The sequence below is a fragment of the Hyposmocoma kahamanoa genome, unplaced genomic scaffold (assembly GCF_003589595.1).
Source record: "Hyposmocoma kahamanoa isolate Upper Pololo Valley unplaced genomic scaffold, ASM358959v1 270, whole genome shotgun sequence".
In the NCBI taxonomy this organism is placed as follows: Eukaryota; Metazoa; Arthropoda; class Insecta; order Lepidoptera; family Cosmopterigidae; genus Hyposmocoma; species Hyposmocoma kahamanoa.
Genome location: NW_020653770.1, coordinates 1388231 through 1413893, shown reverse-complemented (window position 1 = coordinate 1413893; position 25663 = coordinate 1388231). Strand labels below are relative to the sequence as shown.

The following is a 25663-nucleotide window of genomic DNA, read 5'->3' as shown; positions in this document are numbered from 1 at the left end:
AGCTAAAACGTTGAATTTAAATTGTAATGTCATCGCAGTACTGTCTAATTTTGCTTGCTTCGCTGTCAGTCGAACAAACGAAGACTAAAGCGTGAATGACGCTCTGTATACGATTTTAACGCCCTATAAGTTCGGACACTTTTTAGCGCGGACCCGACGTCCATATAATTGTAAGTCAATGCGTTTATACAATATTTAATTTAAACATCTTTATATCGAGAGTACTTGCAAAAGCTAAGCGGGTTTTTGTCAACTAAGTACGCAAAAGCTGTTCAATGATCTTTAGTATAAAGTTTTAGTTTCACTATAGTCTTAAACCTCATGGCTTTTGAATATCAATCGGAATCTTAATATAGAAGCGTATAATACAATATGGCCCCTCAAATGAATTTGAGACTTTGTGAAGACGACTAGCGACTGTCAAGAACAGCTAGTTTATTTTTATTCCTCGTATAATATAATGTCTGTCACTATTTTTCATAAAAAAAAAAATATATTTTTCTTAACTTAAATAACATTTTCATAAATGTACTGTGATGTTAGTGTAAAAATTTTAGAGATGAGAGACAAGAGACATCGCTTTAATTCCCTTCGGCCGCGTACGAAACCGGAGCTGGAGGTTCGTAACCAGTTGCGAAAGTAACATAATTGTGTTTTGTACGATACCAGTTGCGAACGAAGACTTTTTTGTACTCGCACGAAACCGTGGTTTCGAACTAGGAAATGTACCCATTTTAAACAAAAAATAATAGCGACGAAGGAGAGTCTATTCTTCAGTCGTAACCATTAAAACCTATAATTTGTAGTGGCTGGTATGATATATCAGACCTATTTAATGATAGATATGAAAACTTGAGTCATGTTATGTCGTCATATTTGAAATACTCTTAGAGGATGGAAAAAAATAAAAGATAGTCCATAGTCTAAGGAAATACTAGTGTCATTAATGCAATATTACGCCAAATCCATTTTTGAGCGTGCTAAAATCTCATAACCGAAGTTCACGAAAGTGAGTATGGATATAGAATTTGTTACTACGCGACGTGGAGGGCGAAATTTATTATATAGCGGTCGACAATACCACCGTAAAAAAATTTACAGAAATAACAATACATTTTGGCTTTGTCAAAACAATAGTAATGGTTGTACGGGCAGCATTACACTTAACGTGAGAAACGAAATTGTAAAGGAGAAATCACACCAAGATACGGGTAAACAAATTACGCAAAAAATAAAGTTTTAAAAGAACTGGACTTGCTGAAGGAAACAAGCCGTTGTAATTTTGAATCGATACAAAAGCAATATAGTGCAATGGTTTCTAAACTCGAAGATGACGGTATGGATATGTTACATGCAATTCCACGATTCAATAATATAAAGACGGGCCTGTACAATGAAAGGAAAAAGATATTGGGTGCGACAAAGCTAAATCGTGTTAAATTTACATTTTATATTTGTTTAGACTCATTTTTGGAGTGGTAAATAAATTTAAAAAAAAAACACAAAGTTTATTCAGTATTTTATTTTATAACAAAACTAATTGTAGTAGTTTTCTATTAAATATTATATATTAACTGCTAAATAAATAAACTTACTTTCTAATTACAGCTTATTTTCTTATTTACATGCTTTATAAAACAATCAACTCGTAAACTTTTTGACAAATGCAGAAAACTTTCAACGAGGACGTTGTGAATTAACGCATATTTTTTCGCAACACTATTAAGTACATGGCATCAAACGAGAAGTAAGTAATTTAATTAAATGTACTCAACAGAATAACTGCTTTATTTTAATTCGAATAAAGATGGCTACATTCGTGATTTGGGTCGTCCATCGTGCCCAGTAAGATGATACCCCTTCGAGTCTCAAAAGAAGCAATATCAAAGAAATATCTACGAGTTAGGGCGCGTTCCCATAATGTCGTAACGTTTTATTTATCGTTGGGCGACTGTCACGTCTAGCATACGCCCGTATTACAACTATCTGCCGTGACTGCGTCGTGGACGATTATTTTCGTTGAACGACTGTCGTGTCTAGCTGTTCCCACTAGATCGTGACGACAATTTATCAGTTCACGGCAGCCGCCACAGAATCGTTTGAAGCTGAACATTCACATATTCATCGTCACACGATTGTCGTTCTAGCCCTTCCCAATCACGACAGTCTGTCGTCGTCGTCGTCAAAAAAGTCGTGAATGACAGTTAATCGTGTTGTTTTATTAGTGAACAACTTCATTTAAATATACAAGTCACGACACTTTAAACCGCACGACTATCTGTCGTCTCACGACATAATGGGAACGCACCCTTACAGGAAGTCATAATTATTTCAAATCTCAAGAGTTCTCCGTGTTCAGCCCATCCAGTCTTTACTTGTCGTAGTCAAGCTATGATGAAAATGTCTTACACGATATCAATCATCTGCGCATCCAACCAGGATCGCACAGGTTTTGAGGCGATTCGGCTGAAAACTGTCGGACTAGGGTTGGCTATGTTACAATCTATCGCTATCCATCCTGAAGTAATGCCCCATAGGCCGTCTTCTGCTACTACTGGAGCTCCGGCATCCGGCTGTAAAGAAAATTTTATTATTATATATGACGACGTAAGACGTACGACATAAGAAAAACTACTCAATTCCTAAAGGTGCCTACAGATTTGGTCGACATTGTCGATCGTTAAGTGTCGATAAAATCGATATGATGAGTTTTGAGACATACATTTTGCCGCATGTTTACTTGTAAAGCTGTAAGTACATGCAGATATATATAGTATACAGTAGACAGAATACAGACACTTTGGACTTTACGTTCTTATCATAAGCGGCATAGAGTTGGATTTAACTCTTATGTGTAAAGCTTGACGTGCTCTGCGTGATGCGGCAAAATTTCTGTCTCAAAACATCATATCGATCGACCAAATCAAGCAAATCTGTAGATACATTTAATGTGAACACGACAATGTCGCGCAAATCTGTTGGCACCTTAAAGTAAAGTGCTAAATGTCTTGTCTATTCATTTCAAATATTAATGAAATTTTGTTTTATTTGGTAGGCACTTTTTCAATCAAGTTGTTATTGAACATCTTCAGAAAAGTCTTGTTGAAATTATCCCGTGTGCAGCGAGACATAACTGTTACGTAAACTATCATTCCCCCCGCACCGCGCAGTTACATCAGGAACCTATTCAGTTAAGAGGTACGCCTGTAGTACTTACGTTTTCAGTGCAGTATTAACCAAAAGTGCTTTTGAGATAGTACCACTCCAGATTGCCTTAATATTTAATTTAATTTAAAATTAACTTACAGTACAGACACTATGATGCGTAACAAACGGTTTCAAGCACATCGTGGATGTATCCAAGGTGGTATTCCGGGCAGTCATCATCTGAAGGCACTTGGCCTCTGGTATCAACCGCTGTGTGGACACCCTCATGCTGTGTGTCTTGATCCTCTCTTGAGCGGTTGTTGGCAAAATTTGTCCTCTAACCTAAAATTAATTATCGTTTTATATATTCCATAAAATCCTTCCACGACATTTGAATAGGTAAAGAGGCATTAAGGTACGGAACAAACGAGTACTTTTTTTGACATTTAACATTATAATCAGCTTACAATAACTGCGCGTCTAGACCCAGACCTTTTCAACGAAGGATATGTTTCTAAACACATCTATTAGTCCATTGTTCACCCATTTTACCAGGGCCCCAAGTCTGTTCATTTTCTTGGAACGTCTGCTCATTGAAATTCCATTCAGAGTCCTTTGAAATTATATTGCAATTATGATAATATTTGTTATTCTGCTAAAATCTAGTTGCAATGGCAGTTGAGCCTCAATAGAGTGTCAGTGGAATGGCAGTGATGGCATTTATTAATTCCATCACTAAAGATGGCTGTTGCCTTACAAAATACCATGAAAATTACTATGTACAGCTTAGTTTTTACCCATTTAGTGCGCAATTTAGTCATCAAATGAAATGTAATGTTAGTTGACTACACCATCGAGAAGTCATCGTTTCGCCATTGAAGAGCAGAATACCAAAAAATTGCAATGGGAGTTGAATATTATCTCGATGGCTAGCTAACTAACAAACAATATTTTTTTTATATGGTGTGTTTGGTGGCCCAGTTGGAGAACGGTGCATGCAAATCCGTATGTCATCCGTAATTTCTAAATTACAAGCACACTTGTGAATGTTTATGAGCAGTACTTCTCGCTCAAGGTGGAAAAAAAGACAGTAGTGTAACCTGCATGCCGAAGAAGTTCCACAACCCTTGGCGCAATGTGCAAAGTCCCCTATCCGAATTGGACCAGGGCCCAAGTCTGCTTATTTTAAATCATCTCAGTTGTGTGTTGCTAGAGTGTCAATCAATGGCAGGATTGTGTAAGTTTGGCATTCTGCTAAAAGTTAAGAGTGGTAACTTGTCATTGCCATTCTTTGGTATTCTGCCCCTGTAGTATGCCGCCTCGTTAAACCTATTATATGCACATTTGGCTGTCAAATACTAGTGATAAAATTTCGCTATTGTGATAAAATTTTGAAATTTTAGCGAACATGGCGAACACCGTGACCTCACATGTGTATGTCATCGCGACCGCCGGCGACCAATGACTGCAAAAGATTAACACAGTGCCAAACATGGCTGCAAGATCGCAGCTGATTTTAAAACATTTGCACAGTAATTTTATCAACGTAAAAATTGAGCGCGACAAGCGTAATGAAAAGACATTTTTAGTTTCATCGTTTTTGCGGCGATGATTAAGCGATTTCATATCGTTGTCGTTGTTCTTCAAAATGTAAGACGAGGTGAGATGGAGGTCAAATGCGCACTTATTTTTTATAAAAAGAAATGTATAACAATAGTTCGTTAGCAAATAAGCAAATAGATTTATCAACTGACTTAAATACTGTCACGGGGAGGTTTACCACATATATTCTGCCATGCTACGGCCACTGCTCTTATGGCGTAGTCTTCTAATATTATATATGTTTAATTTGAAGACTAAATTGTTGATTAAACGAAATAAAATTAAGATATGCATAGTAATTTCCATGGTAGTTTTAGTAAGGCAACATAGATCATTAGTAATTAAATGAATGAATGCTATCACTTCCATTCCTCGAACACTATTGAGACTCAGCCGCCATTGCAACTAGATTTTAGCAGAATAACAAATGTTATTAATCCTAAATGCCTAAAACGTCTACTTATAGGAGACGTATGCCCAGAAACGAGACGTCCACTCCAGAGGAAGCCATAAGACTATGGAGCAAGATATAAAAAAATCTTGATAACGCTGATACTTACAATTAGTCTTGCCCAATAAGTGGTCATGAACTTGGCGCTTACAACTTTAGTTGTAACCTTCGACAGTCCAATAGGTCTTATGAAATCCGTAAAATCCACAGGCTGGGCCATTCGCAACAAAGCTAGGTCGAAATTTGGTTCTCCGTACACGTATGATGGATGAATCTCTACACGTTTGAATGGGACCACTTGACCTCCTTTCTTACAATGAACAGAGCCTAAACGCGCTCGAAGGAGTTTTATTGATTCTCTTGTGCTGAAAAAAATTAAGTATCAGTTGGTAAGAGCTGTAGCCACGGTGAGACAACAGACACTGGTTCGAGCCCTGTGATTGAAGGACATTTTCTGTGTTTGTTCGATCTTTAATAACAAAAATAAATCGTTATTACGGACAACATGGATCCATGAAGCGTTAGTAACAAAAATAGCTTATAATTAGGTTAGTAATTAAATTCTACTTCGGATTTTGTGCTTGTATTAAATGCCGCATCACAGGGTTTTTACTAATTTCCGCTATAGTCTTCAGTAGACCGTTGCTGCCGCCTCGTATTCTGTTTAATAAAGATGCCGTTCCGTAAGAGTGACATGAAGCTGTCGACGAGAGATTCAGCAAACATGGCAGATGCATTGCAGAAGTCCTGAAGGCGTTATGGTTATAAGGGCTCTGAGCGAGCTTTAGAGCTGTTCCCCTCATCGACAATGCCCTGCGCTTGCGTTCCATGTCCATGTAGTCCTTTGTATTATATATGTATCGTATTGTATTGTATTGTATTGTATAGATCTTTGTATCAATAATAATAATAAACTAGTGCAGTACTTTCCCAAAAAATACATGAACATAATGAAAGTAGTAACCCGATACAAACATCTGTGACAGACAAATAGAGAAATTCGTACGATCTGCTGACTCGATCTAGAAACATCATGATATTCTTTAAAAGGTAACTTTTTCAATTATTTCCGGATTACAGTCTGATTTTGTTCTTTTTTCATGACGAAATACAAATGGAACTTAAAATTGTACACCACCTCTAATGGCTTTCGTTGATTCTTCATAACAGCGAAACTGTTGAATCAATCAATTTGAAAAAAAATTGTAGCAAAATTAAAAATATACACTGAGCATACGGTGTGAAAACACGATTCCTAAAAATATTCTCGATAGAATAAAACACAAACCTGCCTCGAAATTTTACAAGAAAACTGTATTCAACAAATACTTTACATACCAATGATTTTGTTTCAACTGAACTAAATGGATAATCAAAAGAGGTACGACGAGTGGGGTATTTTTTAAGTGAAGTGTTTTTCTTGATTTGTTTTATTATTGTTTTTAATTTTCATTTTATTTCATTTTTTTTGTCTGTTTTTTGTGTAGTTTATTTAGGCCAGCATACGTTATGTTATATTATTTTATAGTGTATATATTTTTTATATGTGGTAAGAGTTGTCATTGTTTAATGATTGTTTGTTTGCTGTGATGTTTAAAAACCTATATATTTTATATTATGTTAAGTTGATGTATGTATAGGTTCCTGTTGTTAAAGTGTATGTTCGTTGTAGTAGTGTCCTTTCTGTTGTGGTGACCACAGAATATCAGCGCCGGTCTGTTTCTCCGTGAGCAAACTGGCACATGCTGAGTGGTGACCTTTTTGGTTCCTTATTTTTGTAGTTGTAAAGTAGTTATTGTCAATGTAATGTGGACCAAATAAATATATTTTCTTTCTTTCTTCTTTCTTTCTAAATAGAACACGTATAACGATATACATTTTTCAAATTCGTTTGTAAAAAAAGAAATTCCGCATTAAAGCCAGTGTCACTGCAACGCGATCTAAGCAAAATAAACCGTATTAGTACGATTTACGGAAAAAATTCGATTCGAGCCGAGGTAGTACAGATTGTTTTTAAAAAATACGCGCTCAAATCTAACAGGTTTTAAGCCGGGAGAATGAAAGGAGCCACCCCGCTCTGTTCTGTATGTCTGACGCACCCTGGGTAATGATCAGCGAGTACCGTATTAACAAATCCTTTTACCATGATGACAAGCTTTATGTATGCTATCGACGATGAAGCCTGGAGAAACCGTCCACATATCGAGCTTAGATCCGGATCGTTCTAGAGTTTAGGGCGCTTTTTACCGCGAGCATTCGCCTGTAATGTAACGATCTGTTCAGATTGTAAGGCTGCGACTCCACCAGATACCTATAGTGGATATGTTTTCAAGTCTTTACTTAAGTTAGGTGCCTACGAGTGCCCGCGAGTGCCCACGAGTGCGCGCGAGGACCCGCAAGTGCCCACGAGTGCTCGTCGGTGAGCGGCGGCAGTATTATAATGTAATGCTCGAAATCGAATCTTGGATGTTACATTACAGGCGAATGCTCGCGATGTGGGAGCGCCTTTAGGATTTACGCCCTACGGAAACCATCCTTAGGTTGATATTTTTAAAAACTAAAATTAATAAACTAAAACAAATTAAAATTCTTACTTATAAAATTCCCCAGCACAGCTTAGTATCCATCTTTTATCGACCAAAGCTCCAGTGGCATAATGAGCTCCTTTGCGTTGAATGGACACTGAGAATGGGTAGTTAAATAATGTACTCGACGCTCTGTTGTCCGTTTCTTCCTCTTCTGCGGGTTGTGCAGAGTTCTTGCCTGTGGAAGAATGTTTTGAAATTTGTATGACTTCAAGTGACGGATCGGTCAAGTTGAGTGCCTGGTATTAAGCGAGACGGTACTTGGGGTATTGGGAGCCAGCGGGTACTGAGAGCGGTGTTAAACTGGAATTTCCCAATGCTCGTATTTGTGCAAACGGCATTCCTATGTCTTCGTTAATGGTCAACCATGTTCGCCTCTCGCGGGCTCCTCCGCAGAACTCCGCGTTTAGTTATACGAGATAGTTGTGTGTTTTTCGCTCCGCGCTTATAAATGTTTACAAATTGCACCATCTCAGGCAAGCATTAAAATGCATGGATACTACTTGTATTTACAATAAAAATAGAAAAAAAAACCATTACAATATCTACTAGATACTCTTTTAACAGTTTCCTGTTTATTTTCATTCATTTTTATCTCACATTGTAATTAAATTGGCTCCCATTTGACATACTGTGGGGTAGCGGGAGTGAATGACATGTTTTAATTTTTTCTTTTTAACCATATTGCATGTGATATGCGCGAAGTCGTTATCAACTTCATGCAGTCGAGTCGACCGCATTAACTGCAAACATGGAGTCAATCTGTTAGTAGCCATAGTGTTCGATCTTTGTATTAATAATTTATAAACTAGTGGAGTAAATCCACAAAAAAAAAATGGACATAAAATGAACATTGTTGGGAAAACTAAGATCATGAACAACATTCCTAAAGTCACAAACTACCAGCTTCCAGTGGAGAAAATAACCGCATACATAGAAGGTTACACTGGGCTTTCAGAACCAAACAGCGGAAATGGAACGACGGGTCGCTCAGGCGTGGGCTGCATTCGGTGCCAACAAACAAACGTGGCAAATTACCCTTACATCTCAAAGTTAAAGTCTTCGAACAGTGTATCATGGCCGGTACAAAAAAGTCCGTCGGGAGACCGAAAAAGCGTCGCTTGGATTCGAAGTAGAACCAAAGATGTCATGGCTGTCGCGGCGAAAAAACGATGGGCGTCGGCGGGGCACATTGCGAGAATGGACCAGAGGCGCTGTTCAAGGCGAGTACTTGAGTGGAGACCCAGAGCGGACTTCAGAGGGCGCGGCAGACCACCGTAGTGCTGAGTGGACGACATTCGGATGTCGACGACACGAAGGTCGGTACTGGATGAGTCGTACAAGAGTGGAAAAAGAGGGAAAAGGCCTACATCCAAGATTGGATAACAAAACAGACGCCATGATGATGAATTGGATTTCTAAACGTCGAGACATTGAATTAATAATTTTTGTAACTAAATAATAGAATAGAGTTTGCATTGCATTAATATTAGGACACGACTGTTTGATGACCAATAACATTTCAGCTAGCCGTAATTACGGGACCTAGAGCTTGGAACGTGGGTTTGTTTGAAAAAACCGATATAGGTACAATTCATTTCTAATCGTAAATATTATTACAAAAATGCAACGACACACATGATAAAAACTGCATTGTACTGCAGTTTACCATTGTGTTTCAATATTGTGTATATACTTGAAACATTGCGCTACGTACCTACCTATGTATGCTTTGTGAAATTCTATTTCAACTAACAAATACTTTATCGCGGCGAACATTGACCGTTACTGGATTATTATTTTGAAATATACGTCCGAATGAACGAATATCATTGTAGCAAACATCATAATGTTCATTACAATCAATATTAGAATTTAAAAAGCGACATCTCTTGTCAACCTTTGGTAGCTCGGCTGCCCCGTAGCAAAACCTAGTAAGCGCTCTAGAAAAAATTTTACAGGACAGCCCAAAAACACAAACCAAGATCGACCTTAAACTTTTAACGTAATAAAGCAATGATGATAGATTGACGAGTATGTCTACCTCGGACAAACCGTCCAATTAGGCAGGGCCAACTTCGAGAAAGGTCAATCGTCGAACCGACTCGGTTAGGCAGCTTTCGGGAAGCTCCAGTCCATGAAAACAAAAGTCTTCGAGCAGTGCATGTTGCCAGCGATGACCTACGGCCCTGAGACGTGGTCACTAACTATGGGCCTCATAAAAAAGCTCAAAGTTACTTAACGAGCTATGGAGGGAGTAATGCTCTGCATTTCTCTACGCGATCGAATCAGAAATGAGGAGATCCGTGGAAGAACGAAAGTCACCGACATAGCTCGAAGGATTAGCAACTCGTAGAAGGCACATAACTCGTAGAACTGACGGCCGTTGAGGTAGAAATATTCTGGAATTGAGACCACGAACCGGAAGGCGTTCAGTGGCACGGCCCTCTACTAGATGGACGGATGACATGGTAAGGGCGGCGGGAAACCGATGGATGCACGTCGCGTCCGATCAGCTGGTCTGGAAATCTTTAGGGGAGGCCTATGTTCAGCAGTTTAGGAGACCAATAAACGAATTTATTAATGTCACAAAAATGGTTTTATATTACAAATTTTACACCCTTACTAACTTTAAATATTTACGTACATAAGTAAAGTTTTTTTTATATAATACCAAGTAACGGGACGAACAAGTCGTAACTGGCGGTAAGCAGTTGCAGTGCCACTAAGAGCTTTAAATCGCAACGCTCTTAGGAGCACTGTACCCGTCATCCTGAGACATAAGTTGACAAGTCCCATGTGCCTGTATTTTCACCAGCACCCTTACCTTCAAAACCGGAACACAGTAATGCTGTCTTACTGCTTGGCGGCAGAAATAGGTAAGATGGCAGTACTTCCCCGGACGAACTCTTTCACAAGGAGCTCTACTGCTAGTATACTAGTTGTAATATACTAGTTATTGTAGCAGCCAAAATCAAAACACAATAATAAGCAAAACATAACAAAAACATTTGCTAGGTATAGTTATTGCATTAGAAAATTTGGTATAAAATTTGATTCTAATATTTTCAGTATCTGTAAGTTCCACTATCCTGTAATTGCCAATTCAAACACCTAGGAAGGCACTTTAACTACTTTAAAACCTGGAAAGCATCAAATACTTGCTATGTAAATATGCTTTGAATTAGTTAAAGTGACTTAAAAGATTTTTGGGTAGTCACGAACCAGCCTGGATGTGCATTACTAAGTTTTTAAAGTTTCGAAATCTCTGATAAATTGTAGAATTTTGAAGCAGCTGTCAACACCATTAGGTGAGTAATTACTGTAGGAATAATATACCGTTAAAAATAATATTTTCAAAAAATTTGTTCCTTACTAGGTTGTGCTCTGGAGTAGCCGAGCTGTAAGGGTGGTTGAGTGAAGAAAAACTTTCATAGAATTCCTACAAGTGGCGCTGGCGTTAAAAGAAAAACCGTTAAAACCAGTGTTGCCAATTTGTAGGGAACTCCCCACATTGCAGGAAATATAAACTCGATTGGGGATTTTCCACACGTATCGCCATAAATAAAACAAACTAGAATCCCCATTCTAACATGTTATCAATTTGTTTAATCTATCAATTGCTGACGCATCGCTAGTTTGATGGTTATTGATAAAAAAAAACTATCATGAACGATATCGATATTTTTACAACATCGCACACCCATACCATACCAAGTGATGGGATGAAGTCAAGTACCTGGTTTACATCACGCTTATCCATTGCAGTTGCAGTGCAACTCAGAGCTTTAAATCGCAAAAATCTTAGGGGCGCAAAATAGGAACTCAGCAATTACTGCTTGGCGGCAGAAATGGGTAAAATGGCAATCAGAGATGGACAAGCGCTCGGGTCTAAAATCCATATTCGAGGGCTAAAACTATTCACAACTAAATATTGATGTTATTTCAAAATGTTCTTATCTTTCTGATCTAGAAGATTCGATTTGCCTTTCAGTTAAATCGATTCGCTTGTAAATAGCATTGAAATAAATCGATGCAAAAGATCGTAACGTTATGTGCATCATTAGTAATGAGAATCTACACGACTGCAAGGAGGGTGTTGTGTGAAGTTGACTAAAAAAGTTTTTTACATCGAAATTAGTAATAACAAGTATGGAATTACACCAAATTCCGTAATCGCTGAAAACGCCCACGATTTTGTGCAGAAATGGTAATTTGGATAATTATATTATATAATAACGCATACACTCAACATAGCCCCGCACTAGGGAAACCCTGTGTGGCGGGTGCCATGGACACACACATAGACAACCACAAATTACACCCAAACTCACGAGAGAAATAAATGTAGGCCATACAAATATTTCTCTCGGCCCCGGAATCGAACCTGGGGCCTTTGCGTGGCAGTCCGGCAACCGTTCGGCCACGGAGGCAGTTAATTATATAATTGGTAATTTGGAAAAAACCCGGTAATTTGGATAAAAACACGGTTAAAACACGGGCGGGTTGATTAGGTATTAACCGACTACCCATCACTGGTGTCAGTACTGCCCTGGACGACCTCATTCATAAAAAGCTCTACTGCTACATGCATCGAGTATATAACCAGAAATAGAGACGAAATAAGGGCCATCCATCCCTGGCAACTCATCAGACAAATTGGTCTTATATCACTTTAAAATATCAACTCTCGTTTGCGCTGAAATTACAAATTAGAAAGCTGAAATAGTACAGCGCCAATAATTGACCTGTGTGTACATCTCCGTATATACCAAAAATATTCTGTATTTATTGTAATAAAGATAACATCTCTAACAATAACATCTTTAACAATAACTTCCATAATCCATTCAATAGCGTGGGAAAAACAGCAAAACATCTAATTACAAAACAAACGGAATCACTTTTCATCGGGAATTAAATATTAAATATGTAATTTTTCAATTTTCGTCCATTATAGCAAAGCTCAAGTTAAACTTTTCGATTTGAAGTGAAACAATTGACGACACCCGTTAATTGTTTCGAATTCAGGCTGGCCAAAAGTAATGATTTGGCAGAATAGTTTTCAAACAAATTAAACGACATTTCTTCTCTATTTCTGGTTATATACTCGATGGCTACATGTGGTACTTAGAAGCACTTTTGACAGGTAGCTTTATTATTGAAAGGTAAACCTTCAAAATTGGAAAGCTGTAATGTTCACATTGCTACTGCATGGCGGCAGAAATACGTAAGGTGTCAGTCTCTGTGTCACGTCCTGGACGAACTCCACACCTGCTAGCAGCTAAAAAAATTTAGTTTCATATGGATAGAAATTTACATTACCATCGTTAGTCTTCTGGGTTCCTGATAAATCATTGTTCTCGTCACTTTCTTCGATTATAGTCTTATTGAGTAGCCGTTTTATCTTTCCCTTGAGTCCATCGTCTGTGTAGTTCACACCGTATTTCTTCGACGCAGGTTTACCAACTTGATGACTCGACGATTCCGAATCCTCTTCTGAATACTCGTCAAGTGTATCTTGCTCGTAGTCTAGACAGCTAGTTCTAGCAACTAATATCAAAGTCAGCATCCAATGTAGATACATTTTCTTTTTTGCCAAAACGCCAAATATTTCCACAAAATCAAGAACAAACTGCTAAGTAAGTATACATTGATAAGTTTTTGTGTTTTTCGGAACTATTTTAAATCTTTCGATGCATTTTCGAATTACAAATGGTCCAAATGAAACCAAATACTGGTAAAGTTGACGCTAAATACTAAATTTCGACAATAGAGCCTGGAAAAAAGGTTACTTTATTGTAGTGAATGCTGGACTATTGTCTTGAACAATTGTAGAGATAAGATTGAATTATAAAATTGTAAAAAACCAAGTCTACATTGTTTTGACAATTCGTTCATTCTCGATGTCGATTTCAATGCAAAGTGTATCAAATATGTTGACAGAAAAACCTGAAAAATAGTATTCAGCATAGCATATCTAGGCAAGTATTATCTTCTTATTGTCTGTATTTTGTTATTGCTTACCATTTCTTCTCATTTTGTAACGTAATGAGTCATTAGAATTTAATTATTAAAACAATAATTAAATTAAGTTTTACACATAACTTATGACGGGCCATGGAACGCGAGCTTTTAATGTTATGTCTGTCAGTATTTTTTAATAAAAAAATAAATTTATGTTTTTAGTTCCATTTGGAGCAATATACACTTTTCTGAATTGAGACTGATCTGTATTATGGTGCGTTCTCACGGCCCGTGATATCAAATGGGCCGATTTGCACGAGCGAGCTCGCGAAACGGGCGAGTCCTAGCGGCCTCGGGCCGACACTCGTGGCGGTGCGTATTCAAATTTGTATCGAGAGCATAGGCTGTGCTCTCCCAGGCCAGCACGGGCGCGCTCGGGCGGCCCTCTTTCCACGGCACGTTTTGATGGAACCCGCGACACGGGCCCCGAAACAGGCCACGGGCTTTATATGTATATAGTGCCTCGGAATTAATACAAGTACAAGGAATTCCCTAGTCTGACACCATGTTATTATTGAAAAAACAAAACATATTTACGATTTTCCAATGCTCGTATGTTTTTTTTTAAATATGCTGTCAATGTGCATTGTCTTCCTTTCCATTGGAAATAATAGGCGTGCATAACTTTAGCATTGTGGCGATTCAAATACATGCTTTTCTTTCGAGCAGGTAACTTAAAACACATAACAAGTGTTTTATAAATCCTATTCAAGAAAAACGATTGTAACACAGTTATATAATCGCCATTTTACCACGACTTCATAACAATGATTGAGTTTATTCCTATTTTACACACCGTACCTTTTGGTCGAGTTATTATTTAGGATTTTTGAAATTTTATTAATTGTACAATGGACACTGGATAAAGATAGTGATGTTGTGTTATAGTTATTTAGTATTGATTGCATTTTTAAGTAGGTTTAAGGGTTTTGTTGACAGCGGTAAGCGATTTTGTACAATGTTTTAATAATAACTTTTTTATAAAAAAAACCAACCTCAAAACTTCGTGGAATAACATCTACCAAGTCTTATTGAAATCGGTTACCGGACAATGCGCGAAACCGGATTCATCCCCTAGTTTGCCACCCTTAGAGGTGGAATATTTCCTTCGAATTTAAATGGGACCAATACTGCGGTACCCTCTATCCTGCGAAAAATCATAAAAATCGGTTCACAAATGACTTCATGCCTATCGCATCACATACATACAAAAAAAATACAGTCGGTTAAAAACACTAGTTGTAACTTGAATTATTTTGTACAAACTTCAAGTTGAGTCGAGTGAGATCGTGTTTATAGCATCTTCTTTAGTAGTTAACCCGGCTGCTGGACACGGGCCTTTGAATGAATGCGGATTGGTAACTCATTATTAAATTGCTTTACAGACGTGTGCACTGCGCAGGTTTTCCTCACGAAATTTAAAAATTATTTCACTGAAAAATTTATGGTAATTTTCAAATTAAATTCCGAAAAACTCAGAGGTGCATGCCCGGATTTGAACCCACGACCATTTGCTTGAGAGGCGGTAGTTCAAACCTTTAGGTATATTATATTTTTGGCGACCTTCTTGATCAAGTGGCTTGCACATCGGTTTTCATGGTGTCGCCTCGCGATCTCTGAAGTCCCAGGTTCAATCCCCGACCGGGCCAATATAGAAAGCTAAGTTTTCTGAATTGTCTCATGTCTGGGTGGTACCGCCGTTGTTTCCGATTTCCATACCACAAGTAGGTACTTTAGTTACTTACTTTGGGATCAGTGAAACGTGTTGTTGTCTGATATTTATTTATTATTTATATCTAAACCATTCAAACCATAAATCTCTGTGGTATGTACATGCCTTAAATAAAAAAAAAACATGGATACTTAAAAGATACACTGTGCAAAATTCTTCGTCCTTCGGGACAAGCTAAGGCGTCTAATTAGCCAGCAACTGCCAGATATTAGATTTAAATTGATTGATTATATTTGTATACTAATATTATATTAATTATAACATAATTTGACCTGAAAACAGTTCGCAAGCAAATTGGCTTCTGGCATTCGTCTGCCGCTGCCACGGCACGCTCGCTTCGCCCGCTCGGCTCATGCTACTATTACACATATTAACCTAATCTGCTGAATGAAGAGCGCAACCAAGCAACCAATATTTATTAGGAAATTAATATCAAAAGATATATTGGTTATAAATGTCATCAATCGTTAAAAGAAAACACCAATAATAAAAAAGAAGATCAAATATTATTTTTGAATACCAAATATTAATTTACTATGTTTATAATGATAGTATTACGTTCATTTATAATTTATCATAAATCAACTAATATAGATGAAGCGATTTAATATATATACTAAAGCATAAAAAAAATATCATTTATATAAAAAAAAAACACTATAGATTGTTAGAACTAGCATCAACGTTCGTTCGCCGCAACGGTCATCTGTTCTGCGCGGCGAGTTTTTTTTTTGAAGGACACTTTGCAATTGGCCGTCGATGGCTTTGACCGCGCCACCGGAAGGGCGAGCTGAAGGCTCATAACCCGTAAAATAAACTTAAAGCTAAGTAGAGGGCCTGAGGGCGCCCAAGTGGGCACAGACCTCGGCTCAGGGCGATACTCAAGACTTCCGCCAGAAGGGCGTGCTATAGGAGTGGATCTATCAGTGAATGAGGGGCTCTACGACCTCGCCGGCGTGGACGGTTGGTGCTTGTTGAGATGGAGGACTGATGTTGTTCTGGTTGGCGCGCAGCGAGGCCACACACCGCGTATTTGTTATAGTAGCGAGACAGCAGTTCGTCTGTCTCGCTCTCACATTTAATGCGGGGCCTCTGATTGGGTTACATTAATGTAGGCTCTCTCATTGGCTTAATTTTGTATTTGGATTTAGTACAAATATAGCTCCTTTTTGACAAATAAAATATCCCTCATTTCAACATACCCTTCTGGCGGAAGTCTTCAGTAGCGCCCTGAGCCGAGGTCCGTGCCCACTTGGGCGCCCTCAGGTCCGCTACTTAGTTTTAAGTTTAGTTTGTAATTTATGTTACAGGTTATGAGCCTTCAGCTCGTCCTCTTTATCCGGTGGCGCAGCCAAGGCCATCAGCGGCCAACTGCAAAGCGTCCTTCAAAAAAAACAAATAAAATATACTTCTGCCAACTTTCCACATCGGAGTTTCACTCACCTGCCAAGCGATAAGATCAATTATTTCTTTGAGGATCAAATGATATTATCCTATTGTTATATTTTTGCGGTGGTCATTTTGAAAAAACCGTGAATCGTGCGTGATTCGTGCTCAAAACCGTGATTATAAAAACATGTCAAATTTCGTGAAATCGAAAATAGATGTTATAAAACTATGACTGAACTATGACATATTTTAATCAGGGTTTTTTAATTATTTATTTTTAAAAACACTTAAAGTATTATGACAGATTTAACTTAATGCAATAGTAAAGCAACAACTATGATCATTAACCTTTTGCAATTATACCACTGAAGAGGTCTCATCACGCCTTGAAGCTCTAAAACTGCGTAGAGACGTTGCATCACTTACCGCCTTTTATCGTATGTACCATGGCGACTGCTCTGAAGAACTGTTCAACCTTATCCTGCCCTCCCCTTTCCGGCTCCGAAGCACGCATACTGGCCTTCGTAGTCACCGTTTTATAACTAACCATATTTCATCGAGAACTAAAAGCTTTGGTGGCAGTTGACAAATGGAAATCCCTTCCAAGGAACGTATTCCCTCCGTCTTACAACATGGGGTCTTTCAAACGAGGCGTGAAGATGCATCTTGTAGGCATGCAGGGTGGAGATGGCTAGGGCGGTGATTATATTAACACTGTACCTACTAGCTTCCTTCACGTTTAGATTCCATTTTACATCAGGTGGAATGGAGTCATCTGCATGTCATGTATAAAAAAAATTAAAAAAAACCTAATATCATACCTAACTAGTTTCATACATGTCAACACTAGACAAGCTCATTTAATATGCAGCAAATGATATTTTACAATATGCAGCCTGTGCGAATCCATTCAGGAACTAATTGAAACCAAAGCCAAAGCTAAAGATTATTTATTCCATAGGTAAAATAAATTTACAGTTAAAAACGTCACATTTAAGCTACTGCTCGTTCACTACGCTGCCGCTGACCAGGGAGGTCAGCGTAGTGAACGAGCAGTAGCTTTCTAGATTCTGGAGCCGTGTCGTTTTTCCATACATCTTTATCTAACACGTAGACTTCAATTTTGTAATATGATTTTTCGATCAAAATATTTTCAATGTAGTTTTTAAACTTAGGTAATGATAATCTTAATATATTCTCCGGAATCTTATTGTAAAAACGTATACAGTTCCCCATAAAAAGTTGTTTACCTTGGTTAAACGAAATCGTGGTACCAAGAGTTTGGACTTAGCTCTAAGGTTACTATTATGGATATCTTCTTTCTTATTGAAATTATGTATATTTTTACGGGCATATAAAATATTTGAGTAAATGTACTGTGATGCCACAGTCATGATACCAGTCTCCTTAAACTTTTCTCTGAGAGAAACCCGAGTGAACGAACAGAACGAATCGCTCGTTTTTGCAATACAAATATGGTTTGTATATAAATAATTATCAATGCAGCTGACATTTAATTAAAATAAAACAAACTTTCACCACGTCGATTTTACGCCGATCAAATTCATAGGCGTCGACGTCCCAGCCGTAGGTACGATAGCGAAGAAGTTTGAAGTTAATAATGTTTTCTACAGCAGCAACTACGGTGACTACAAAGTCGGAGTTAGAATGCGAGTTCCCGCCAAAGCTGGAGGAAGACCTGACACACGTGCGCCGGAAACGGCTTACAACAGAAACTGGTCTCGTCTGTTTGGAGGATTATCCATATACTGTATCTATCAGGTAAGAATTCTGCTTCGTAAAATAGTCTAAAGAACCGACCTCAAAAGTATGTGGAATTACATATAATTACCACGTTTTATTGAAATCGGTTACCGGAAAGAGCGCAAATCGGGATTCATCCCCTAGTTCGCCACTATACGGGACTCGACACAGGAGATAATAAAAATCGGTTCTCACTACTCAAAGTATATTGAGAGAAAACCGCCTTGAATTAAAGAATAGCAAAATCAACCATTGAAATAATTGGTAATTGTACTAAAATTTAGGCGCTATATAAAAAAATGAATCTTCATGCGTGAACAACCACCCTTAGAGGTGGATGATTTTCTTCAAAATTAAATGGGACCACTATGGAGGTACCCTCTTTCCAACAAAAAAAGAATCATGAAAATTGATTCACAAATACCGGAGTTATCGCGTAACATACATACATACAAAAAAAAACATACAGTCGAATTGAGAACCTCCTCCTTTTTTTGAAATCGGTTAAAAACACAATATTTAGTATAATAGCTTATCAACCCCATCTAGCGCGCCAAAAGGGTACTCGCAAGTGACCGATCCGGTGTAGCGAGGGCCCCCTATCCCTGTGACATAACCAATTGGTCTTTTTGAATGTAGATGGCGCTTCTCGCCATTGATCCCGTTTTGCTAAACTAAAACCTTTCTCTTAGGTTTTCGCGATTGTTACACATAGGAAATGAAACTATTTTTCCGGATTTAAATCGCGTATATTTGTTTTTTGAAACAAACCGACGTTTCGGGCTCTTTACAGTTCCCATGGATTCGAGACAGCACTGAGTCTCTATCTCTTTTTTCTCGGGACGCGAAAATGCAGCGAGCGTGACTGAAAGCCCTAGTCACGGCAGCGACGCTGCAACTGTGCTTCTAAATATGATTACAAAACTAGCAACGCCATAGTGGCGCCACTGCAGTGCTTTTATAAGCATCTAATTTGAATTCGCCCTAACTTCGTTCGTATTCATTTCAAGCCGCTTTGTATCGCATCGTAATAATTGTACTATGCTATTTGTATCAGAAAGTCTCTAGATTTGAATTATAAAAATTATTAATACATATTTTACATTACATAGATTGCATGGAAAACATTGGTGTGGAGGAGCAATCGTTGGAAATCAATGGATATTGACCGCTGCCCAATGCTTCGACTAGTAAGTATATTAATCATCCGAAAATTCGCATGTAACTGGCTTTTGTTGTGAAAACAAACCTTTTTCTTTCGAAGTTTAGATTAGGTACACTTTTTGACATAAATAACATGTTCAGCCAAAACATAAAGAAACAAAAAACGGTACGCCAAACATGTCAGAGGGTAAAATCTTGTGCGGCCTGGAACCGTTGTTGTAGCAGACAGCGGTGTTTTTCAGCCACCTTAAGATCTTAGGCGAACTTAAAAGCAACGAGGGCCTAAAAACAATTATAAAATTTCGAAAACCATTATTCTATATTATTTCATAATTCAATATTATTATACATATAATAGGTGAAGATAAACTAATTTTAACCAAAAAAAAACTTTCTACAACTAGTAACTATAGCAGTCTTATAGTACGTACGGATTAACGTAAATCAGTACCTATAGACCTTTAAAAACGCAGGTTATCCCTTTGTGGCATCTGAAGGTTGCCTGCCTAATCGGAATCAGGAGACAACTGTAACTATCTCTTTACTATTTCTTACGGGTTATGAATAAAGTTGTTATCATTATTTCTTGTCTCTAGTGTAACCAAAGAAGAAGTATCAATAAGAATTGGCTCGGTTTTCCGCGACTTTGGAGGCAGAATCCTCTCAGTGTTAGAGATTAAACGGCATCCCGATTACAGAATGGACCAGTACTACCCAGAACACAACCTTGCCTTGGTCAAAGTTAGTAGCTCTATATTTTTAATTATTTAATTGATCTGATTGGACAGTTACGTTGACGAAGCCATCGGGGTGAAAATATTTAGCCATCGGCGTAAGATACTCACTGGTTGTTGCCCAGACGCTTAAGAAACAAATGGTACGTCATTTGGGGAAGCATCTTCATGCACCGTGTCGTTGACTAAGAACGGGAGCAACTATTACGTAGAGGTACATTGTTTGCCACCCATGTGCTTGCTTTCCACGAGATTCGGTAGTGAACTTTAGAGTCAACGGCTTAGCGGTGGCAAACGTTAGTTGCGCAATGCGCAAAAGGGAAGTGAGCGTGCCTACAACTCCGGAAATCTGGAAAAGAAGGAAGGTACTGTATGTGCACCCGGGGCAACTCACCCAAGGCACAAGTTCGTGCAAACGGGCTGATCTAGAGTCAGGACCCGCCTGAGTAGGTCCCTGTGTATAAAGAGGTCGACACGGAGGGTCACTATAAATAAAACTTATGTAGAAAAGATATAAAATTGTTCCAATGTATCTACTGCATCTGCAACTACATAACATGTACCGCACGCCTTTAAAATTATAATGTTTCTTACACCATTATCATTATCTGTGTTCCAAATCGTTATGATATCTTTCAGGTCAACATTATAATAAATCCTTCTGCAAGATCGCAGCCAGTAAAGCTGGCCATCGCAAATGCTGATATGCCACCTCACTCGGGCGAAACTATTGTCACGGGATACGGATCTGTGGTACTTCCAGTTTTTCTCTTTATAGTATCGATGGCATAAACTGTAATGCTTGCCATCGTACTCACCATCGCGCGTCAGACGTATCTGTGGCACTTATTTATTATTGATATAAATAGACACTGCATTAAGGCAGTTCCACTACTTTCGTTTATACTGCTTTAATTTTACAATATTTAAATCTCTGACATTTGAAGATTATCTTAATCCACCAAGAGCAAAATTCTTTCAGGTTTCCGGCCAGATTCGAGAAGGAGAAAATCAGGAGTTACGGAGAATGATTGTCAAAGAAATACCTAGATCAGAATGTAGACTGGCCTATGGGAACGATTATCAACTACAACACGACCATATGTGCTTACAGAGCGTCGTGAAGGGAGTCGCTTTGTGTGCTGTTAGTTTGTTTTTAATATTATTTATATTGAATCAGCCCTGTGCCATTGTCAGTCAAAAGTTTCCTTTAACGAAAGATGTCGATGCCGTCATAATTATAAGCCTCTGATTTTTCCAAACTTCATAGGAAAATATTCATGAATTCTTTCAAGAGCTTAGCAGTCTATGACAGTAATGGACATTTCTCGACAAGATGATTACAAAACAATTTTAAAAATTTATTTATTTCTATTATTATTATTATTTCTGATACTCAAGGTTACCGATTTTATAAAGAATATCTGTAGAAATTGTAAATAGTTTGAAATACATAATCGAAAGGGCTTTTTGACCCCTCTTTATGTCAATGAACTTGATTTTGGTTCTACTACCCCATACTGGTAAACAATAACTGACTGAACAAGAGCTACATAGATTTTGGTTAGCAACTCTCTATCCATTACCTGTCTTAGAGTTTTAAAAATCCATACAAGTTTCCTAATTTTATCCATAATCAACTCCAGATGCAAATGCCACGAAAACCTTTGGTCAATTATAATTCCCAGATATTTAGTATCGCTGACCTTTGTAATAGACGAACAGTTGTAGATTTGATTGTAACACTCACCACAGGTGTGGCTCTATATAACGAAGTCAATCGCTGGCTGAGAGTTTACGTAGGCAGCAAAGCAAATATAGTTTGTTTTTGTTACGTTCAGGGCGAGGAGATTAGAATTAAGCCAACTAGCTATTTTGTTGAATTATGTACTGCATAATTATATCAATTATTTTAATTTTTTATTATTATTATTATCGTTATCTATTTTAGACTCTCACCTCTCCCAAAAGCCTAAAAGATTAATTTTGAAATTTTATTGTTATTACTAATATTATTATTGCTCCTCTGTTGTTTTGTTTATATGCGTATCTGTGCTTGTGTAATAAACAGTTATCTTTTCTTTCTATTTTCGCTAGACCTGTTTCAGCAGTCCACTTAACTGCGTCTAATGTCTTTCCAGTGCAAACCATCCGCGTAGGTGAATATCCGTCCGCCACCGATCTCTAATTCCCATAATTGATTTGTATATATCAAGAAGAATAGAGTCGGACCGAGTACACTACCTTGAGCAACCCCGCAGGAGATCTTTTCTTCATCACTACAAAATTTGTCGTTTTAACAGTTTGTGATCTATCCAAAATATAGCTTTCAAAAAGTGAGAGAGCAGTGCCTCTTATGCCAATGGTTTCAAGCCTACGTACAAGAATAGTAACTGAGACTGTGTCAAAAGCTTTCTTAAGATCTCAAAAGATCGTGACGCATTTGCTTTTCTTATCGACCTCCTCTGAAATAACAGAAGTTAACGTTAAAACAGCATCCTGCGTCCACAAAATCTTCCTAAAGCCGAATTGGTTTTAGATAGTATCTTAAATTTGTTGAGATAGTTTATTAATCTAATGTTAATGTTAAGTAGCTTTTCTATATTGGAAATACACAGCAGTACAGATATAGGTCTGTAGTTATTATTGTCGTCTCTGGCCCCACTCTTGTACACAGGGGTAATGATGGAGCATTTCAGAGCAATGGGGAATATTCCAGTTCTGAAGCACAAGTTGTCTAGTTGACTTATTAGTGGAACGATGCAGTCGCGAGTTAATTGTAAGAATTTGGTCGATATCCAGTCCCATCGAGGAGCACTGCTAGAGTCCAGCCCCATCAGTATGTTATCTACCTTCTCAGGACAGACATCGAGCAACACAAAAGTAGATACTTGAGTGTTCATAGTATCAGTGGAGATAATTTTACTCAGAATCGCAGTTTGTTTAATAACGTCTTCTGCCAGAGACATGCCAATGCTAACAAAAAATTGGTTTATACGGTTGACCGAATCCAAACACTGAGGGATAATATTAAGAAGCTTACAATTTGTTCAACAAAACGGTATCAATGAAAAAATTCATTGATACCGTTGCCAATTTTTTCTTTTGCTATTTAGCATTATGAATAGCTTTTAGAATTCTAAACTAAGTAGATCTAAAATTGTATTTGCTGTGCTAGGGGGACATTGGCGACCCGGCGGTACATTTCAGCGGTGTCAATCGAGATGGAACCCTGTTTGGTATTGCGCTATTCTCAGGAATTGAAGAGTGCTCATACAAGAGTAAACCTGGAGTTTTTGCTAAGGTAATCTGCTGCCCTTTATCTAGATAATAGAAAAGCAACCATACCCAGCAAAGAGCGGCCAGGGATTTGATGCCATCGGCATATCACGGCAAGGTGGCATGTCAAGTGGGTAGTTGCCTTCTTGCTTCCTTACTTTCTTCATTTTCAATTTTACGACAATGCTAATGGGTTTGGAGCATACGTCACTGCAGCTCTTTATAATCCTGAACCTCTTTGTCCCACCTTGTGAGCCCTAATTCACCATTGTCGTGTCATGTTTGAAGACGGAATGGTGAATAATTTCTAATGCGTTTTCCAGGTGTCATACAGCAGAGTGTGGATCGACAGAGTGCTGAGAGAACTGCCAGAAATAGAGCAAACAGAAAGCGCGGACAGCGAAGAGAATGCCATACCATTAGAGTTAAACTAATTCTGAGAAAACATATATTTATGACGTAATAAACGTTGACAAAATGAAAAAACTTAAGGAAGCTTGTCAATTTGGAGCTTTAGACACCTGAGTTAGAATGTCTTCATAATTTTCGTGTTTGTGTCTTCTGTTTAGGAATGAATATTGTTTCTAAACAGGCCAAGCTTTGTAACGAACACCAGCTGTTATCATCTAATTCAATTATGATTAGAAACAATCAAAAAGTGAAAAAAATTACTGAGAATTAAATTGCAAATTGCCTTCCTATAGAAATATATATCGAGTCCACATCGGTTTAGTATTTGTGGTATTTTTGTGGTTCAAAGTTAGAGATAGACGAACTTGATTTAAAACTACGATTAAGGAATAATGTAACGGACTTTGTTTTTTTGAATAATGTGTGTGATCGAGTGCTCATTATATAATGAAATTGTTGGTGTTGTTTTGCATTTACGTACATTTTTCGTTTTGCATTATCCTTCACCGATCTTTTGTGCAGACTTAGAGCGCCATCAAATTACACATTTGTAGAAACGCTGCCGTGGCGCCACTGCCGTGATACGCGCGCGTCGGTTTTGCAGTTACAATAATTTGTATTTGGTAATAATCAAAAGATTTCTCGCTACCTTACCTCAGTTCATCGTGATTATTATAAATTCCTCTGAAATGTAGGTTCATCAGGAAAACCTGTACCTAGAACTCAAATATATTTATCTTGCGTTTTCATACATACAATAACCATACTTACAGTTAACGACGACTGAAAGTTCGTAATAACGAACCACTTAAACGTTGAATGCCACACAACATTAGAATGGCTTGAATTTTTAATCTCTAAGTGTACAAGTGATATCATTACTTCGATCGTCGAGTCGTCGAGTGCGTCGAGTTCGTCGGTCGAGTCGATTCGCGTTTTCTAGAAGTGTATATTCTCCGAATCCGAATAGGCAATGCGCAAACGCCCTAAGTCAGACGCACAGTCGCTCGCCGCGCCACTGTAGCGCTTATTTATGTCCCACAATTTTATTTTATTATATTCGGGGAGCTTACAGCTACTTTTACAACATGGGTTTAAATATAAATATTCAGATGCCATTTAAAAGCTTCCACATATGAAAATGAGAATATAACACAACCATAAATAAGTAAATAACACTTTAAGAGAACCATTGACTTACAATTATATGGACGTCGGGTCCGCGCTAAAAAGAGTCCGAACTTATAGGGCGTTAAAATCGTATACAGAGCGTCATTCGCGCTTTAGTCTTCGTTTGTTCGACTGACAGTGAAGCAAGCAAAATTAGACAGTACTGCGATGACATTACAATTTAAATTCAACGCTTTAGCTTTTTCAT

General features: G+C 37.9%; 2 protein-coding genes across 3 annotated transcripts; one reads left to right on the top strand and one right to left on the bottom strand.

Moving 5' to 3' along the window:
* Nucleotides 1–1564: 1564 nt before the first annotated feature.
* On the bottom strand, nucleotides 1565–13387 carry LOC113229005 (hypodermin-A-like). Of its 2 annotated transcripts, XR_003310370.1 has the most exons (6): nucleotides 13111–13387; nucleotides 7795–7963; nucleotides 5310–5565; nucleotides 3307–3489; nucleotides 2349–2573; nucleotides 1565–1915 (listed from the first exon to the last, which is right to left on the bottom strand). XR_003310370.1 is itself a non-coding variant. In XM_026462476.1 (5 exons), exons 1-5 carry the CDS (start codon nucleotides 13370–13372, stop codon nucleotides 2406–2408), a joined length of 1038 nt encoding a protein of 345 aa, XP_026318261.1. In that variant the 5' UTR covers nucleotides 13373–13387; the 3' UTR covers nucleotides 1928–2405. The 2 variants fall into 2 exon arrangements, 1 of the variants encoding a protein (XP_026318261.1); XM_026462476.1 differs by lacking the exon at nucleotides 1565–1915 and having other exon boundaries at nucleotides 1928–2573.
* A 1241-nt stretch (nucleotides 13388–14628) lies between these two features.
* Nucleotides 14629–24654, top strand: LOC113229006 (trypsin-7-like). The gene is made up of 8 exons (XM_026462477.1): nucleotides 14629–14753; nucleotides 18568–18715; nucleotides 19810–19887; nucleotides 20458–20602; nucleotides 21235–21348; nucleotides 21578–21739; nucleotides 23774–23899; nucleotides 24198–24654. Exons 1-8 carry the CDS (start codon nucleotides 14687–14689, stop codon nucleotides 24306–24308), a joined length of 951 nt encoding a protein of 316 aa, XP_026318262.1. The 5' UTR covers nucleotides 14629–14686; the 3' UTR covers nucleotides 24309–24654.
* The last annotated feature ends 1009 nt before the right edge of the window (nucleotides 24655–25663 follow it).

What these genes read in the sequence shown, in the direction of transcription:
- LOC113229005 (XM_026462476.1), bottom strand. Translation starts at nt 13,372, where the DNA reads ATGTATCTACATTGGATGCTGACTTTGATATTAGTTGCTAGAACTAGC. An exon ending in AACCCAGAAGACTAACGATG is followed by an intron (nt 7,964 to 13,110) that starts GTAATGTAAATT and finishes ATTCTTCCACAG; the next exon opens with GCAAGAACTCTGCACAACCC. An exon ending in TGTGCTGGGGAATTTTATAA is followed by an intron (nt 5,566 to 7,794) that starts GTAAGAATTTTA and finishes AATTTTTTTCAG; the next exon opens with CACAAGAGAATCAATAAAAC.
- LOC113229006 (XM_026462477.1), top strand. Translation starts at nt 14,687, where the DNA reads ATGTTGTGTTATAGTTATTTAGTATTGATTGCATTTTTAAGTAGGTTT. An exon ending in GCTGCCCAATGCTTCGACTA is followed by an intron (nt 19,888 to 20,457) that starts GTAAGTATATTA and finishes TCTTGTCTCTAG; the next exon opens with TGTAACCAAAGAAGAAGTAT. An exon ending in ACAACCTTGCCTTGGTCAAA is followed by an intron (nt 20,603 to 21,234) that starts GTTAGTAGCTCT and finishes GATATCTTTCAG; the next exon opens with GTCAACATTATAATAAATCC.